Source organism: Corvus kubaryi, unplaced genomic scaffold (assembly GCF_017639235.1).
Source record: "Corvus kubaryi isolate FWS band 111438036 unplaced genomic scaffold, C.kubaryi_AGA036_p1.0 138, whole genome shotgun sequence".
Classification (NCBI taxonomy): domain Eukaryota; kingdom Metazoa; phylum Chordata; class Aves; order Passeriformes; family Corvidae; genus Corvus; species Corvus kubaryi.
The window spans coordinates 4,963,280-4,980,126 of record NW_024580672.1 but is presented as its reverse complement, the minus strand read 5'-3'; the positions used below and the strand labels follow the sequence as shown (position 1 = coordinate 4,980,126).

The window sequence follows — 16,847 nt, the reverse complement described above, 5'->3', positions numbered from 1 at the left end:
TTAAACAAATGTACTGAGAGCCATATGAAACAGACTTCAGTGGAGTTCTCAAGTGATTAATCAGTACTCAAGTAGCTTCAAAGAGTAAGTCCAGATCACAGGTCTACTGGAAGCTCCATGTTTAACTCTATATGAAGACTATATAATTTTCTCTTCAAAGTAACATACAGAGTTAGCAGGTCAGCTTACTTGGAAAGCATCAGTTGATCCGATCAGACACAAAACCTAGATTTATAACATTCAGTTTAATGAAAAAAATAAGGTAAATGGATTACAAAATTTGACATGGAATATGATGTCACAACAGCTTTGACTCTTAGGGAAAAGCAGTCCAAGGTTGTTTCTTCAAACATTTACTCAACAATGTAATGGGCTAAGAACAGGGATTAATGTGTGCAGAAACAGAAAATAAACCTGAACACACAAGGCTCACTCTCTAGTCAGTAGGAAGACAAAGGTATAATGAGAAGCAGGCTAATCTTGGCACACTTTTAAGTTCTTCTTGCAAAGGTCTGTTATGATCAGAGAAGGGAAGACAGTCTTTATTTTCAGTGCAACTTACAAAATGCTCTTGCAACAGAAAACCTAGGAAACTAAGAACAGAAAAAGTGGTTCTTCTGACATGACAGTAAGCAAAGCAAACAATATGCTGTGTCAGTCATGTCTGGTCTTTTGTATGGCTTTTGGAACTGGAGGAAAGATTCCCATGTAGGAGAAAGTGATGTGACTCCACAGCTTATAGCGTAAACTCACCAGTCCATGAGTTCTGAGGACCCAGTTCTGTTTACCACAATGAAACTTTTCGAAGGAATAGAGAACACAAATACAGAAAAAGATGTTTCAGAGGTAGATACAAGGATAGAATTCACCTGAGATAAGATTCAGCTTTGGCACAGGGTTCCTACACGAACTTGAATATTCTTCTCTGGGCTCAGTTCCTCACAGATAAATGAGTGACCCCTAAGTGATGCTGTAAGGATATGGGGTCTAAAGGGTGGGGCACTGGGGTCATACAAATATTTGATTGAGACCTCAGGAAAAGACGAAGAACAGGAAACATTGTCAAAATGGTAAGCAGTGTTGAGTGGGTGTGTAAAAGCCATCCCTCATGCATGGATGTGCCATCTTGGTATTCTTTGTGTACTGTAATGAAAAGGAGCACTGGATGCAGATAGCTTATCCTCCAGGAAGCCAGCAATGAAAAACAAGCAGCTTATCTAGTCCTGCAACCTCCCCCTTCCCCGCTTCCCTTCCCTTCAGCACGAGAGAGCATGATAAAAGCTGAGATGAGTCTCCATAGGAACCCAAAGCTGTGAATCTTCCTCTCACTCTGCCTGGCCAAAATCCCTTCATTTGCAGTGGGAATTTAGGCTAGAGATCACCAGTTCTTGCTCTTTGCTAAAATAACAGAGGAAAGGGTTAGAAGGGAAGAAAAACAACCATAACAAAGCAAGTACAGTCAGAAAGAGAGGAGTAGGTGATGCACAAAATGTTGTTCTCTGCTGTGTTTCCACCTATATCCCCACCCTGCTGACTTTCAAGTTTCCCCCACCATGACAGTGGGCAATTTTTTTTTTGTCACCTGCAAACCAGGATACTGCTTGCCTTTTAGAAGAAGAAAGGAGACTGGGGCAGGAATAGATTTCTGCTGCTTTGGAAAGGGGTTGCAAACTCATTCCATTTCCCCCCATTTGATTATAGGTTGGTATTCCAGCCTTAGGAGCAAGACATACCTTGGCATTTGCTTAAGGAGCCTTAGAAAGGAATACTCCTCAACACAACATAGACAAGCCAGTATGGCACTGCTCCACGGCTTGCTGGCATTAGCAGGACTTCTGATAGGCAGGGGCAAGTTCTCCATCACAAATATGAAAGAATTAGAGAATGGAAAAAATCAAAATTGAAAACATAAAAGATGCAGCTGAAGTTTGAGGTGGTTAAAATGAAAAATGGGACTGTGCCATTCACAGGTGAAGAGATAGATCAATCAATTGATTTTGTATACAGTGACATGCTTTGGAGCTATAATTCACTGCTGGGGCAATTATTCCAGCATAGCAGTGGCAGGAGTTATACCAGAGACAGAATTCTGGTGCTTTTAGTCAGTGGAGAGTTGGACAACAAAGGAGTAAAAAATGGTAAATGCCATCCATCAGTAAAGATACATGGGATATAAATTATGTCTGTGCAGTTGCAGAGTGTAGAGAGAAAGATAGACAGATAAATAGACACATAAAAGTCTGAGTTTTGGTTGTGCAATCATTCGCTGTCTGACCTTATCCTTGCCTCCTTTCCACTATTCTTAGAGAGAAGAGTGTTTAGCATTATTGTGTTCAAGTCTCTTTGCCATGTTACTGTTGACTTCTTTATCCCCCCACACACTGAGTAAGTGGTGATGCCTCTGGAAGGTGCAAGGAATTTTTCTTCATAAGCCTTGATGTGTTCAAGAGAGGGCTGGGCTCATCTCCACTGTGAGTCTGACAGGGGTTTTAACAGCCTCACAACATCGGGACAAATAGCTCCTGGTCCCTTAACCCTTCCCAGCTTTGCAAGGCAAGGCCTAGCACTGATGTTCCCATTGCAAGGGCTTTACACAGTCTTTCAGGCTGAAATCCTCTCTGTGGTGGCTGGGCAGAGCGGAAATCCAGGGGCTGGATCAGATTGGCCTAATGCTACAGCAGCTTAAGCAGTCTGTTTTACCAGAGATTATGGTTTCACTTACACAGAGCGCCTGAAAAATGCCGCGGTTTAGGAAGGATTATAGCTGAAAATTCCATGCTTTAAAAGAGAAATAAAGCAGGGGAGGGACTAAGAAACCCAATGTGCCTGGGGGCTGTGCAAACAGGATTAACCCCTGCCCATAGCACCTCTTGCTTCTGCCCACCCACGCTTCCATGTCCACCTTACTCTCTGCCCTTTCCTCCTCAGCAGCTCCCCACACCTGCTGTCTCTTGTATAATAAAGAGAGCTGAAAAAGGAGTATGGAAAATGCCCAGGACCGAAGTGTCCCTACTTTATTTACATATCACTGTCAAATGGATTTCTTGAAAAATATCACTTCACTTGCAGCCTGTGAAAGCCCAGGGAACTTTTGGCCCTCTGCCTGCAGATAGGTCTCTTCATCCAAATTATCTTGTATCGACATTATTTGGATAAAGGCTTCAAGCCCTCCCAGAATGCTGGTGATGACTCTGCCTGTCTGGTCTGAAAGTAAATCTGTGCACTCCTTGCCATCTGATGAGAGAAGATGCAGGAGAAAAATAGCTTGGGGGGTTCTCGATCTGCAGAGACTGGCTCTGGCATATGAAGTCTCCACTAGTGGGATAGTAGGACAGTGTATGGTTGTAAAAAGCAGAAGATGGGTGCTGATGTGCTGCCTACTCTGGGGACTTTAATTAACTGTACAACAAAATCCAGATACTCCAACTTCTGTTCCCCATATCCTCCACAAAAGGTCCTTGCCAAACAGAGCTTCCTAGCAAAGAAGGGAAAAGAAATTACAATCCTCACTTAGCATACCAGAGACTTGAGGAACTGTATCCCTTTTGTCCAGGACTGATTCTTCCCAACTAATTGAAACTTAGTTGCAAAACTTAGTAGCAAAGAAGTCCTGGGGATCAGAGACCTGTGCTGGCCATCCATGTTAGAAGTACTTGGAGGAGAAAACAGATGGCAAACTATCATTTCTGCCAGGTAGCAAATCTTTAGGAAACAAATGTCTCAGGATAAACAGCATTCGCAGAGAGAAATTGCCCAGCCCTTTATTGTCTAGGTGAGCACTACAGCCTCGCAACAAGGTGCCTAAAATTAATTAAGCCAGTTCTACATTAATGAAGTCAGATTTATGACCTAATTATATGTCATATTTCTATTTCTCTGTATAAATCAAAACCACCAGAACTAACTTATTTCATAGGCCATTGGCAATAGTTGTCATCACAGCAGAGAGATGGCTTTCATTTATTGGCTTGAATTTGTTTACCTGAGGATGGATGATTTGCTAGATAATTTGGATTTGATCTGATCACATCAACCATGCTTTGCTTTCAGATGTCCAAATACAGAACTCTATTACTGCTGACACAACAACAGTGGGTGTTCTGGAGTACCCATGCTTTAGGTCACAGAGTTCTCCAATTCCCAAACATCCTACTTGGCAGCCAAGTTAGGAGCAGTTGCAAAGCTGAATCTATTGTGCCTATGAAAATCTGCACATCAGAAATGGAGGCCCAATGCAAACAACAATGAAAATTAGACCTTTTATAAGTCCCCCACATTCCCTCTCTTCCATTATGTCTCTCTGTCAAGGTATCTATCTGGCAAAACTACTCTCTGGGAATAATCAGAGTCAGTCCTGACTGCTTTTATGGTTAAATCTCCAAAATGTGCCACTGTGAAAAAGATCAATTGATTGATCCATCTGTCTATTAATTGCACAGTCCCATTTGTATTTTAACCTCCTCGAACTCTAGCTATACCATTTTTGTCAAACTTTTATGAAATTTGGCTTGAGAAGCTTTGGCCATTAAACCCAGCAATCTGTTTAATAGATGCTTATAGCAAGACTGCTCTCCTGAGGAAGGTTACCTTGGGTTCGAAGAGAAAAAGCGGTGTAATTCCTTGGGCCCAACTGTGTAAGTGTAGCATCTTCATATGCCCTTGGCCAGCAAGAAAAAGCAGCAGGAAAGGGAGCACAAAAGCTTCAGAGCATTCTTCTTCCCAATCCTATGCTTCTTCCTGTCCTCCCTCTCCTGCATGTTCCCTCCCTCACCTCTCCTCTTCCTGCCTCCCATTCCTCCCCTCTGCCACTGCACTCCATTCCCCTCATCTCCTGCTGCCCTGCAGAGGCATTCCTGCAGTCCGAGCCTAGCCCCCAGGCACATTAACTGCTGTTGTCTCAGCACTGGCTCCTCTGATCTACTACTAGCCTTTTTATTTTTGTTTTTGTTTTAAAATTAATTTCCCTGTAGATTTTAACCACTCCATTTTCATTTACCCATTTTGTTCTTCCTCTCCTCCCTTCCCCACCCTCCTCTTCCTTCCCCTGTTCCCTTTGTCTGTCTGTGTCCATCCCTTACCCTACCACAGAAAACCTCTCCTCTCCCCTCAGTATAAAGCAAGAGCCTCATGGAGCCTCTCTCACCCCTTTCACCCCCACCACGCCGGTCGGCTCTGGGCAGGCTGATCTTCAGCCCTTCCACATGGCCCTTTCAGACGATGCGTCCACGCCTTGCTACAGTGCCTTCCTTCATCATGGTGCCCACTTTGGGCAGTCCAGCAGCCAGCCTCTGATAGCAGGTAACCGGCCTTGGCCACGAACTGAGTGGGGATGCTGTAGGCAAGGGGTTCAGTTTCGTCTGACGGGGAGGCCAGTAAATGCTGCAAGCTCTTTGAGTGCAAGTGGGAACCAGAGCAACCATGTTCTAGGTCTGCATACGCAGCATATGTTTTCAGCTCCATGAAGAATCAGAAAGTTTTCATGCCTGTCCTTCATTTTTAGAGCAAAACGGGAAAAGAAGCTCTAACTACCTAGAAGTGACTGGGTGTCCCAGTTGGATTGGGCTTGGGACTTAGTATAGAATTTCACATTCAGCAAAACATCCTGTGTTGCCTCAATTAGCCATCCAATACCCTGAGTACTCAATACCTTGAGTACTGCAGGCGCAGCACACTGTGTGCTAGCCCAAGGCAGATGATAGCAGCGTGAAGATCCCAGCCACCTCCAGGCCTGTCTGGGTTGTTCATCATGGGTTGTAGCTACTAAGTCAGATAGACATTGGTGAGCACTGCCATAGCCATGCTGTGAGCAGCATTTGAGTCACCGGTTTTGGGAGTGTCAGTGTGAGCTGGTGCCTTCACACAGCAGACCAAGCAGTTAAGAAACCCAGCATCATGTCTGAATGTCAAGAGCAGGAAGGATGTGTGAGAGACTATGTTTTACAGTCGAAAGATTACAGAGCTGAGATAGGTGGCCTTCAAGGGAAGAGCAGGAGTGAAGAAATAGGCTGCAGAAGACGGCAGCACTTATGAGCAGCAGGCAGGAGGGGAAGATGGGGTGGAAGGTCAAGTTTCAGGTAGGTAGTAAGGGAAACTCCTGAGAAGGTGACTGAAGCAACATTGCTGCAGAATCCCAGGGGGGACTTGGGTGAAATAGTGGGTATCATTATAGGTGACCACCGAGCATTTTTCAAAGGATGTAATCTGGGCTCTTTCAGAACAGACAAGTCTTAGTGCAGACCACAGTTCCTAATACTCAAGAAACATATCCTACCTCCGCCTCCTTCATGTTCCTATATTATTTTTCTTTTTTGACTTAATATCCTTCCTTTGTCTTGTCATGTGAGATTTCCATTTGTAAACCTCCATGTAGGAAAACAGCAAGTAACAGCAGAGAAGACTTGTGTTCATAACACTGTCTTGGTCCTACCTTACTGCAGCCAGTAAGAGCCTCTGAGTTCTGGGCACTTCCTAAGCCAAGAAGTCTCTCGACTCTCTACAACATTACAGATATCTGGGGATACTGTCATATATGACCATCCTCTAGCCTAGAAGGTGCTGTGTTTCTTGAGAGGCACTTGCCTTAGGACTCTTATAGGGAGATAGACATGGTACAAAGTGTTCAAAAGTGCAAACAATGTCACAGTGATTCAGGTGCTGTTCCTCACTCAGACGGTTCTTGCAGGAGAAGAATGGCTGGAGTTGGAAGCATGTTATGAGCTAGCTTTACCATAGCCCTGCAGTACAAGAATTTAATAATCCTGTCTACCTGTTTGTAATGAGAGGATGTTATGGAAGGGGCCTGTTTGTATGTAACAGCATTTTAAGAGTTTCTCTGTGAGACTCTTACTGTTGTTACTGATACAGTACTTGTTTGTTATCTTCTTTTTCAAGACTGGGATTTTGACAGATGATCACTTCCCAACAAATTTTCCATGCTCAGTTTTAAACATCAACCTCTGTGTGCTCATGTCTGAATAAAAACACAGGGGCATATGTGCACACATCAAGTAGCAGAGTGAGTGTATATGTGTTCCCACATGAATGGAAGTGTCAAAATGAATAAATTTTGCTTGCAGCTACATAATGTTATCTCTAACTTTTCAATGATACTGTTTTCTCACTCATCACTTGTTGTTATTTCTCAGGCTAGTCAACAAATGAAACCAAAAGAACAAGAATTTTAAGCATAAAAATTTCTTTCCTTAAACCAAAGTGAGAAAAAAAATAACTACATCTACTAGGTGTTATTCATACTGCTTAACATACAGCTACAAATCACTGAAGAAGTAATGGTGATAAAAGAGTAAAAGAGTGTAGAATATTAATCCCTGATACATTATGTATTTATTTTTATTGGTATTGGGGAGTGGCTGGAAAATGGCTCAGCTGTTGTCTAAGAGGACGTTAGCTAGGAACATCAGCCACTGATCAGGAACCTCTTCAGGGAGAAAGAATGAACTCTCATTTCTGTTTTCTTGAGTAAATCACCTCAGTAATCTTTAGTCAAGACCTGTGAAAGCAATGACACTAGGTTATCCTACCTCATCCCAGAGAAACTTCCTCCCTTCAGGTTAATGTTCCATGCTTATTAGTTTTTGCTTTGCCTTGTAACTGTTAATTATTTCTGATTCCTCAGCCAAGGTTCATGCTTGTTCCAGGGCCTGCTTTTATCAGTTACCATTCTGCTGGTAGTAGAGCTAAACCAGTGCTGCTTCTTCTTTCACTGGCATATCCCAGCACTGTTCCAGTGACTCCAGTGGTGTTAACGGGCTATATTTAACCTGTCACTCCTAAAGGCGAATCAGACTCTTGCCCTCCAGTTAGAACAGACAGGAGAGACAAAATTTAACAAAAGAACAACAAATGGCACAAACTTCTTGGTGAGCTACAGTTCATCTAGGGAATGTGAAAGGCTTTAGATGCCTGGAACAGGCTGACATCTCAGTAGGCAGTGTTGGAGGTTGAGTTGTAAATCTCTCAGCAGCTGTGGGGGAAAGATTATCTTAATTTATTTAGCGTTTTGTTTTGTTTTTCTTTGTTTGTTTTGTTTTGCTTTGGCTTGAAACTCCCAGCAGCTTCTGAGATTATTTTAGTTCATTTAAATGCAATAAGCGCTAACAGCAAATGCCCTTCTGGCTGGCCCATTTTCAGGCTAACCAGTCCAAATGAGGAAATGCCTCTGGCATCAACCAAGAAGCCCCCAGCTGCACTTCCTAAGAGAGGAAAAATAAACTATAATCATTCACCCAGTCCACACCCCTCTTTACTACTTTGGTGGTGAAAAGAAATCACAGCTTTAAGTATTACAAACAAAAACTTGTACCTGTGATAAAAAAGAAGTGGGACTCAAACTAATTTGCATGATCCTATTATTACATGTAGTACACCAGCACCTGGAAGGAGTCCAACCAGTACTGGTCTCATGCTAAGCACTGTGCAAATGTACTAAAAGTGTGCCCTTGCACCAAAGAGTTTGCAGCATAAAAAGAAGCACAGAGAGGTGAAGTGACTTTCTTAAAACCATCAGCAGGTGAATGGCAAAGGTGGGAAGAGAAATAGGCACAGAAAACTCTTGGATCACTTCCCAGTGCCTTGCACATTGATCACGCCCTAAAGCAACATCACCACAGTTTTGGAACTGCATCCACTGCATATATTTGGGACCTCAGCTACTCTGGCAATGAATATGCTGCCATTCTCTGTGCAGATCAGGGCCATTTTGATTTAGTTAAAATAGATCCACAATCTATGAAACAAACCAAATTCTTTTGAGCCTCATCAAAGCTAAGTTTTAACATCCATCCTTACAGTGCAAGATCAAAAGTGCCCCAATTTTCACCCAGAATTTTCAGTGGGTGGACAGAACTCATGTAAGAGAAGGGGGTGCAGTAGTTGCCTATCAAGTCATGTGACAGTGGGACAAAAGGTGATACCAAATCAATATTTAAAGATCTTATCCATATTGATCACCTGTTCCGATTCTCTCCCTTTTCAGGTCGTGATATGGCAAGCACCACCTTGCCTGGCTACCCACCCCATGTTCCCCCAACTGGACAAGGCAGCTACCCAACATCAACTCTTGCAGGAATGGTTCCTGGTAAGTCAGTGCCAACCCTTGGTAATGGTGCACACATGTTTGAACTGTTACCAGCATTGTGAGAGTTTTCACAGCTGGCTTGGCTATTGCTTTGCTGACATGAAGCACTATTCTTTTCATAAAGAAACCATCAGTTACCTATAAACAATGTAGCTAACAACCCTTTTTGTAATGTATCTCTTTCCCCCTAGTAACTGATTCACTGCTGCTATGGGCAGCTAGCTAGCTATAACCTGTGGCAATTAATTGGTAATTAATTAACTCTAGTATTCATTAACTAATATAATTATTTTCCAATGACCTATGCAGATTATTTTGTACTGCTCATGGCTCAAGATACTCACCTATTCACTAACTTAGGGTAACAACTCACCTTATGCCTAAAGCCATGGCATCAAGCTGAATATTATCAATGGTAATTTAATACCTGCAGTATTTGAAGATCTACTGTCTATATAGCTTAAATTTACTAAGAACTCAGCAATGATTAACAGCATTTCAGGACAAACTACCTATTCACTTCTAACAACCAACTACTTACCCGCCTCCTGTTTGTAATAGTGCCTCCAATCCAAGAAACTATCAACCTACTCCTACATCCAAAGACAAACTGTTTCTTTGCTACGCAATGCTTTGGAGAAATACCTTATCTCAGTATATGGATTCTCCCACTCTTTCAGAAGAAGAGAAGACCATTAACTCTAGGACAATTGAAGAGTTCATTACCTCAGGCTCTATTACCCACTCTCCTCTGATGACAGTTGTCCCCAGTAGATAAATGAAGAGGCAGGATTTTTTCTCAGACCTGGTAGCTCAGAACTCAGAACTCATCTGCCACTAATTTCTGCTTGTTATGGGCCATGGCTGTGAGTCGTGACGGTTACGGGGCAGATGCACAGCCCATTCTGCAACCTCTGCTTCTGAAGGGATGAGTCCAGAACCAAAGAAGAAAAAAGTTGAGGACAGAAAGCTCTTAAATTACTATCATATGATTTTCCAGGGCTTATGAGTGGAAAGCCTAACTTAACCCTCATCCAGATCTCGGAACACCCAGCTAAATGAACATTAACTTCAGTGAAAATACAACTGATAGGAAATGTTTTCAGGTCAAAGTCTGAACATCTTTAAGTGACAGATCATAGAATGGCTTGAGTTGAAAGGGACCTTAAAGGTCACCTAGTTCCAACCCCCCTGTCATGGGCAGGGACATCTTTACAGGTGGTGCAAAGCCCCATTCAGCATGACTTTGAACACTTTCAGGGATTGGGTATCCACAATTACTCTGGGCAACCTGCTCCAGTGGCAAATTTTAGGGCATGACCTACACTAAATTATTCAGGGAGATGGTTTGGCTTCAGAATCAGAGAACCACTAAGACAATATAAAATCAATTAACACCCCCCCACACCACTCCCCCCAGTAACAGTAGGTATATTCAGTTAACAATATGTAGATCAGTTAATGGTCAAAACACTTAGGAGGTCACAGCATATAGAAATTACTAATAATACCAAAATAGCTGGCTCTTTGAATAGAGACTGTTCAGTGATTGCTATGTATGTTTAATGTCCTCATCACAAGGATGATACTGACTTCTGAACTGGGACAAAAACTTTAAGACCGCAATTATGAGGGGTCACTTATCCAAAAATAGGGTATTCCAGCTCCTTGATGTGGAGGCTGCTTATCTATAAGACAGTCCCAAAAAATGCCCAGCAATATCCCCCAAAAGAAAAGGAACAGAATTATACAGAAAAAAGTTAAGTTATACTTAAAAGTTAAAAAAATTATTCCAGTCAAATGGATATCTTTACTTTAAATCTGATGTCAACATTCAATCAGAGGAAGTTTTTCCAGTGGCCTATTTGGGCATCCCACAGTAGTTACTGCATCTTTCAACAGAGCATCAGGTTCTGGCTGTTTCAGTCATATCCCACTGATCAGACCCAGCCAGGAAGCCCTTCTCTTCCTGTCTTCTAATGTGACTGAAGCCAACAAGATGGAGATAAAGAGGCTTCCTGGGAAGAAACAGAAGACTTGGCTTTAATGGGTCACACTGCAGATCTCTGCAGCCACTACTCCGTGTCAGGGGCCAACAGGGGAAGTATGTGGAAGGGTGTAAGAGTAGAGCAAGCATGTACTGGTACTTTCTCGAAAGATCTCCCAGCCTCCACACTGCAGCTAAGAGACTTTCTAAACCAGATTTAGTATCTTTCTATTTAATATTAAATCCTTGATAGACTTTCCCTCCACAAATGTAAAACATGTCTCCTGAACCCATATAAGCCTTTAACATGCATAGAAACCTATGGCAAGAAGTTCCGTAGCTTAACTACATATTTTGTGAAAACTATCTCCCTTATTTGTTCTGAACCTGCCACCTGCTAGGCTCACTTCATGCCTCATCGTTTCTGTATTAGAGGACTAAACCAATAAGATTTAAATACAGATGCCAAGTAATAGTAAAGATTCCCTGAGCACAGATTGCACAGAATATAGGCCTCCTGAGATCGATCCTCTGTGCTGACTTGCAACCTCTGTTACAAGTCCAGTTTGAACAATCAAATACAAAGGTGCCAAGGGTTTGTTACGTGCCCTCAGGCCAAGAAAGTTCAGAGGTCAGTGCTCTAACTACACTGGAAACAAGGAGCTGGCAAGATGACTACTTAGGAAGTATCTTTAAGAAACGTACTAACATCCAAACAAACCTATTGTTCGGATATGAGCCAATATGACAAAGAGGCTCTGTCTTCTCTAAACAAAGGTGCAGAGCTAAACACACAGCTGTTCAGAAACCAGATTTCTAACCCATGCAAAGTTCTGATTCCTTGATATTTGCTTTTATCTTGCATTGGTATGAGGAGTCAGAATCTTGCAACAGTTCAATTTGCAAACATCAAGATGAAACATTTCAATAACATCAACATGTACTAGATGTCAAGACATATTAAAATAATGAAAGAATTGAAAGGAAATTAAATGAGATGAGAAAGGCAAAATAAAACAAAACAAGAAAGTTGAAACATAATACTTTTTTTCAATTTGCAATAATTTCAGAACTTTTCCTTCCAAAACTCTATTGAAGCTGACAAGCTCAAGCAAAACATTTCCATTTCAATGAGACAGCATTTTCCAGTGGAAAACTGTTTCTGAGAAGATTGTTTAACCAGTGCTAATAATCAAAGCTATGTTCTACCCATGACAACCAACTAGACTTCTACTTGTATAGTCTAGAGAAGAGCTTGTCTCCTCCTACATTCACGCAACACGGCCAGCAAATGCACGTCTCTTAGGTTTATGCAGATGACGTGACAAGATACATATCCTGCATTTACCTTTCCTGTGACTTCAGGTCTCGAGCTGTAAACATGGATGAAAGCCAGAGGCCCTGAGCACACACTTGAAAAAGCAGGGCTTAGTCACTCACAGAAAGATGAATCAGGTATTGGGCTACACTTAACCTACAGATCTCAGAGAAGTTTCCTACAAAGGTAACAGAATACCTTTGATCCATGTCTCAATTTTTCCTCTTTCCCAGAAAGGACATCAAGTTTCTGCAAACTGTTTTAGTGAAATGAGCATCCACTGAAGGAACTGCAGTATACACAGAGCAGTGCGGAGCCTGCAGAGGGCCGGGGACAGCAGCGGCAGGGAGTCGTTAAACAGAATCCAATGTTGATGAGGAAATTACACTTGTTTCATTAGTGATCGGGGAAGGCGATAGCTCAGTTCCTCTTGGTCACAGTTGAGCTCAAAAGCTCATTATCCTGCTGCATGCATGCTTTCACTCCTCGTCAATAAACACTGTTTCCAGTGGCTGCCCTGCCTCCTCCCCAGTGCTTCATAGCTGTGGCTCTTTCTCCTGTGCTTAACCCGTGCTTTAGGAACACTATAAACAGTTTAGGGTGTCAGCTCAGGAGGGGGTGAGAGAAAAGTGCTGAAATATCAGAACAATTTCTCTCCATACAGTGAAGTGATGTTACATGAAGCACTTCAAAAGGAGAAATTCTCATGTGAATAGTTTTTTTTCTCATTCTTTGGGAGGCAAACTCATTCCAGTATATTCCACAGATAATTCAGTAGAGAAGAATCTGGACTGTGCCTTGCATGGTCATCTTAGTAGGTTTCACCTATTCCTTCCCAGCTAGTTGTCAAGATTTTTGATGCAAGATGTTTCTAGCTATGGAATTATGCTGAGTTATTATCATTAAAACAGTAGTTAGCAAGATCTCTCACACAAAATGAGGTTTTATGCTGAAACTAAAAGCTACTGTAAATATAGCTACTGACTAAAATACCTTTGGATGATGATTTGGTTTGATTCATACTCATTTTTGCACTGACTACTTTGGTTATCACCCTGAGTACCTTTTAAAAACCTTGCTGGAAATATTCTCCTTAAGTTTAAAGCAGTACAAATCCCCTAACTTGAACAGACTTCATTTCTGCCATCTGAGAATCTGTGGTGTTGGCTTTAACACTCCAGTGAGAGGAGATTTGCAGAGATTATGCCATAATTAATTGACAGTCTTTGGTAATTGTACCACAGGCATCCATCCCATCTTGCATTACCTTCTTTTCCGGTTCCTTGGTATCTAGCAGGAACAGCCAGGTGTTTTTCAAACACTTCTGTTGTAACAATTCCACCTCCGCCATAGGGCAGACCAGAAGCTAATAGTCACACTACTCTTCCACTGCCTTTTGAGCACATAAGGCCTTTCAGATGGCGTTGTCTGTTGTTACTACATTAAATTGAGCTTATGATCAGATCATGCCATGATTTTCCGTAATAGAATAATACATGTTTAAGTTTGGGGGAGATTTATTTATTTTGAATGTAGCACCATACCCCTTCAGTAACCAAATACCCTGCACAGCCTTCTAAGAAACAGGGAGACTTAGCTCCTTCTGTACAATAAAACGGAATGTTTTAGAGGACTCTACACCATTCAGATCTTGGTTCAGAGTCTTACTAGATCACAAAGCTTGGAAGTATTTTGGTTTGGGCCCATTTTACTAATGTGAAAAGGGGAGCTGTAGCTCAACTTGTCTTTCAGGTTCAGCACAGTACCTAAAGTGCTAATCATTAGAAAATTATTTTCCAGAGCTAGAATGCAGCAAATTTTCTCTATAACTCACTAACTAAGCATAAAAGAGAGGTTAATCATGTATGAATCACTTTTCCGACTAATACCATCATCCAGAGTAAGAAAGAAGGTGATTCATGTGTTTTCCATTTTGTTTTATATATAGCCTACCCAGAACATTTCCAAAAATGAATGATACTCTTCAAAAATATGCCATCACCCTCAGTACCCTAATAACAAAACATATTGCCATCAATAGCACCGCTAGTTCCAAAGAGTTTCTTGTGAGCTTGTCCTATCAACCTTCCATGCCTGATGTCTTGGCACTACTGAAGAACCTTAGATGTTATTCATAGGAAAGCTGATAATTAGGTGCATAAAAAGCTTGCATATGCAGTCCTATTGCAGCTTGAGAATTGGAAGACAGAAGGCAATGAAAAATAAGGAAACTAAGAAACCCCACTTTAGTAATTTATTTGTATTATTGAATTTGAACTGATTTTTTTATTGTGAAGCGGTCAGTCTTGTGATGATTAATGGTATGGGTAAGCAACTTTGCACTGAACCTTTGCAGCTTTGCACTGCAGTGACTTAAGGGCAGAGTACCAGCTAGACAAAGAAGCTACATACACCAGTTTTCCTGCTGGTAAACGGATTCAGCATGAACACTGGTCTGATGGAACAGCAGATGTAAATCTTTATTCCCAACTGTATTTCACACCTTCCTCGGTTTCTTCCAGGGAGCGAGTTTTCAGGGAACCCCTACAGCCACCCTCAGTACACGACCTACAACGAGGCCTGGCGGTTCAGCAACCCTGCATTACTAAGTGAGTACCTCTTTCCCACAGCACACCCCCAGCCTCGCGCTCCTTCTGTTTGTCTCTTTGTTTTCTTTTCTTTGTTTTTTTTTTAGTTTGTTTGTTTCTGAAGAGGGTTTTCAAGTATTTGGGCAGGTGAGAGGCCTTTTTCCTCACTCTCCAGTCCAGTTTGAAATGGGTATCTACTTCATGCATGTTTTGTATCAGTTCTGAAGCCAGTTCCTCTTTCATGAGGAGTTCAGAACTCCAGTTCATCTCCAACTTCTCCATGGGCTGCATCCACAGTTTATTCCGGATTACACCAAAAGTTAAATTTAGGTTCTGCTACTCTTAGGCCACAACCAGCATCCTTTCAAGGCCTGGTTAAAAATTCACATAAGGTTTCACTCCTCTCCCAGGCTAAATCCAGAGTCAGTTCCTGGGGAATCTATAAATCCCACAGAATTTTGTCCTATTGGACCAGTTGGAATAATGTCCAGAGTGGGAGACAGGCTGCATCACAGGATTTTTATAGGCAGTAGAGTTTTCTTGCAGGGACATATATCCATCTCCAGTGACTAATATGCTCAGAAATAGTCAGGGTTCTTCTCAAAGGGGAAAAAAACTCCTACAAGACTTTAGGTTCTAATACAACATTTCTTTGCAGGGAATAGGAAGAGATTTATTATATGTAAAATAAATCAGTTGTGATTATTATCTACCTTTTTACTGAGGTTTAACAACTGGATAATAGATGCACATTTTATTCCAGCTGTTAAACTTCAGTAAATGTGATCTTAATAATCAATCACTATTTAACACACATTCGATAAACACCTAAAGAGCTTTCATGACAAATGTGACCCAAATCCCAAGTAGTAAAATCTTGTAATTTTGTTTCATTTCTCCCCTCCTGGTTTTAAAAGTGACCCATTATACTTCGTCAGGTACACTCAGAACATCTGGCCCTGACACTTTCCTTGTGGCTACGGATCAGGTGTGGCATATTTGTGCTGCAATGTTTGTTGTGGTTTAGCCCCAGGCATTAGCCAAGCCCCACACAGCCACTTGTTCATTCCCCCACCAGGAGGATCAGGGAGAGAATTGGAAGGATAAAAGCTAGAAAAATCCTGGGTTGAGATAAAGATAGTTGAATAGAGAAAGCAAAAGCCACACATACAAGCAAAGCAAAACAAGGAATTAATTCACTTCTTTCCCATGGGCAGGCAGGTGTTCAGCCATCCCCAGAAGAGCAGGGCCCCATCATGCATAATGGTTACTTGGGAAGACAAACACCATCCCTCCAAACATCTCCCCTTCCTCCTCCTTTCCCCTGCTTCACATGCTGACTATGATGTTATCTGGTTTGGAACATCCCTTTGGCCAGTTCAGGTCATCTGTCCCGGCTGGACCCAGACTCCTCACCAGCACGGCAGTGCAAAAAGCAGAAAAGGCCTTGGCTCTGTGTAAGCCCTGCTCAGCAATAACAAAAACGTCTCTGTATTATCAACCCTGTGCTCAGCACAAATCCAAAACACCGCCCCTTACCAGCCACTGTGAAGAAAACTAACTCTGCCCCAGTCAAAACCAGCGCAAATGCTCATTGACTTACTCTACTGATTGTCAGTAGATGCAAAAGGATCTCCTTTCTGTAGAGGGGCATAATATATAGAGGCCACAGTAGCATCTATCCACTGAAGTGTGGCCCTCACTTGGCTTCCACTGATTGCCTTTCCTTAATCCCATTAGGAGCTCAGTCTCCAAGTTCTTTTTTTGGTTATTTTGCTTTTCTTTCTTCCTACCTTTCTGTTTCTTTTCAGTTCTCCTTTATTTCTTTTCTTAGTTTGATTGTTCCTGTTTTTTGGT

General features: G+C 42.0%; 1 protein-coding gene and 1 long non-coding RNA gene across 11 annotated transcripts in view; one reads left to right on the top strand and one right to left on the bottom strand.

Moving 5' to 3' along the window:
- Positions 1 to 16,847, bottom strand: part of LOC121659976 — a 94,171-nt gene that overhangs the window by 60,723 nt on the left and 16,601 nt on the right. The window lies entirely within an intron of this gene.
- The window catches only part of PAX2 (paired box 2), a 103,151-nt gene that overhangs the window by 79,284 nt on the left and 7,020 nt on the right, over positions 1 to 16,847 (top strand). For 5 of the 10 annotated variants that reach the window (XM_042018776.1, XM_042018775.1, XM_042018774.1 and 2 more), the window contains exons 8-10: positions 5,089 to 5,298; positions 8,996 to 9,097; positions 14,925 to 15,011. In XM_042018776.1, the coding sequence (XP_041874710.1) occupies positions 5,089 to 5,298; positions 8,996 to 9,097; positions 14,925 to 15,011 (399 nt within the window). Of the gene's footprint in view, positions 1 to 5,088; positions 5,299 to 8,995; positions 9,098 to 14,924; positions 15,012 to 16,847 lie in introns of those variants that run through there. The other 5 variants (XM_042018778.1, XM_042018779.1, XM_042018780.1 and 2 more) reach the window with 3 other exon arrangements.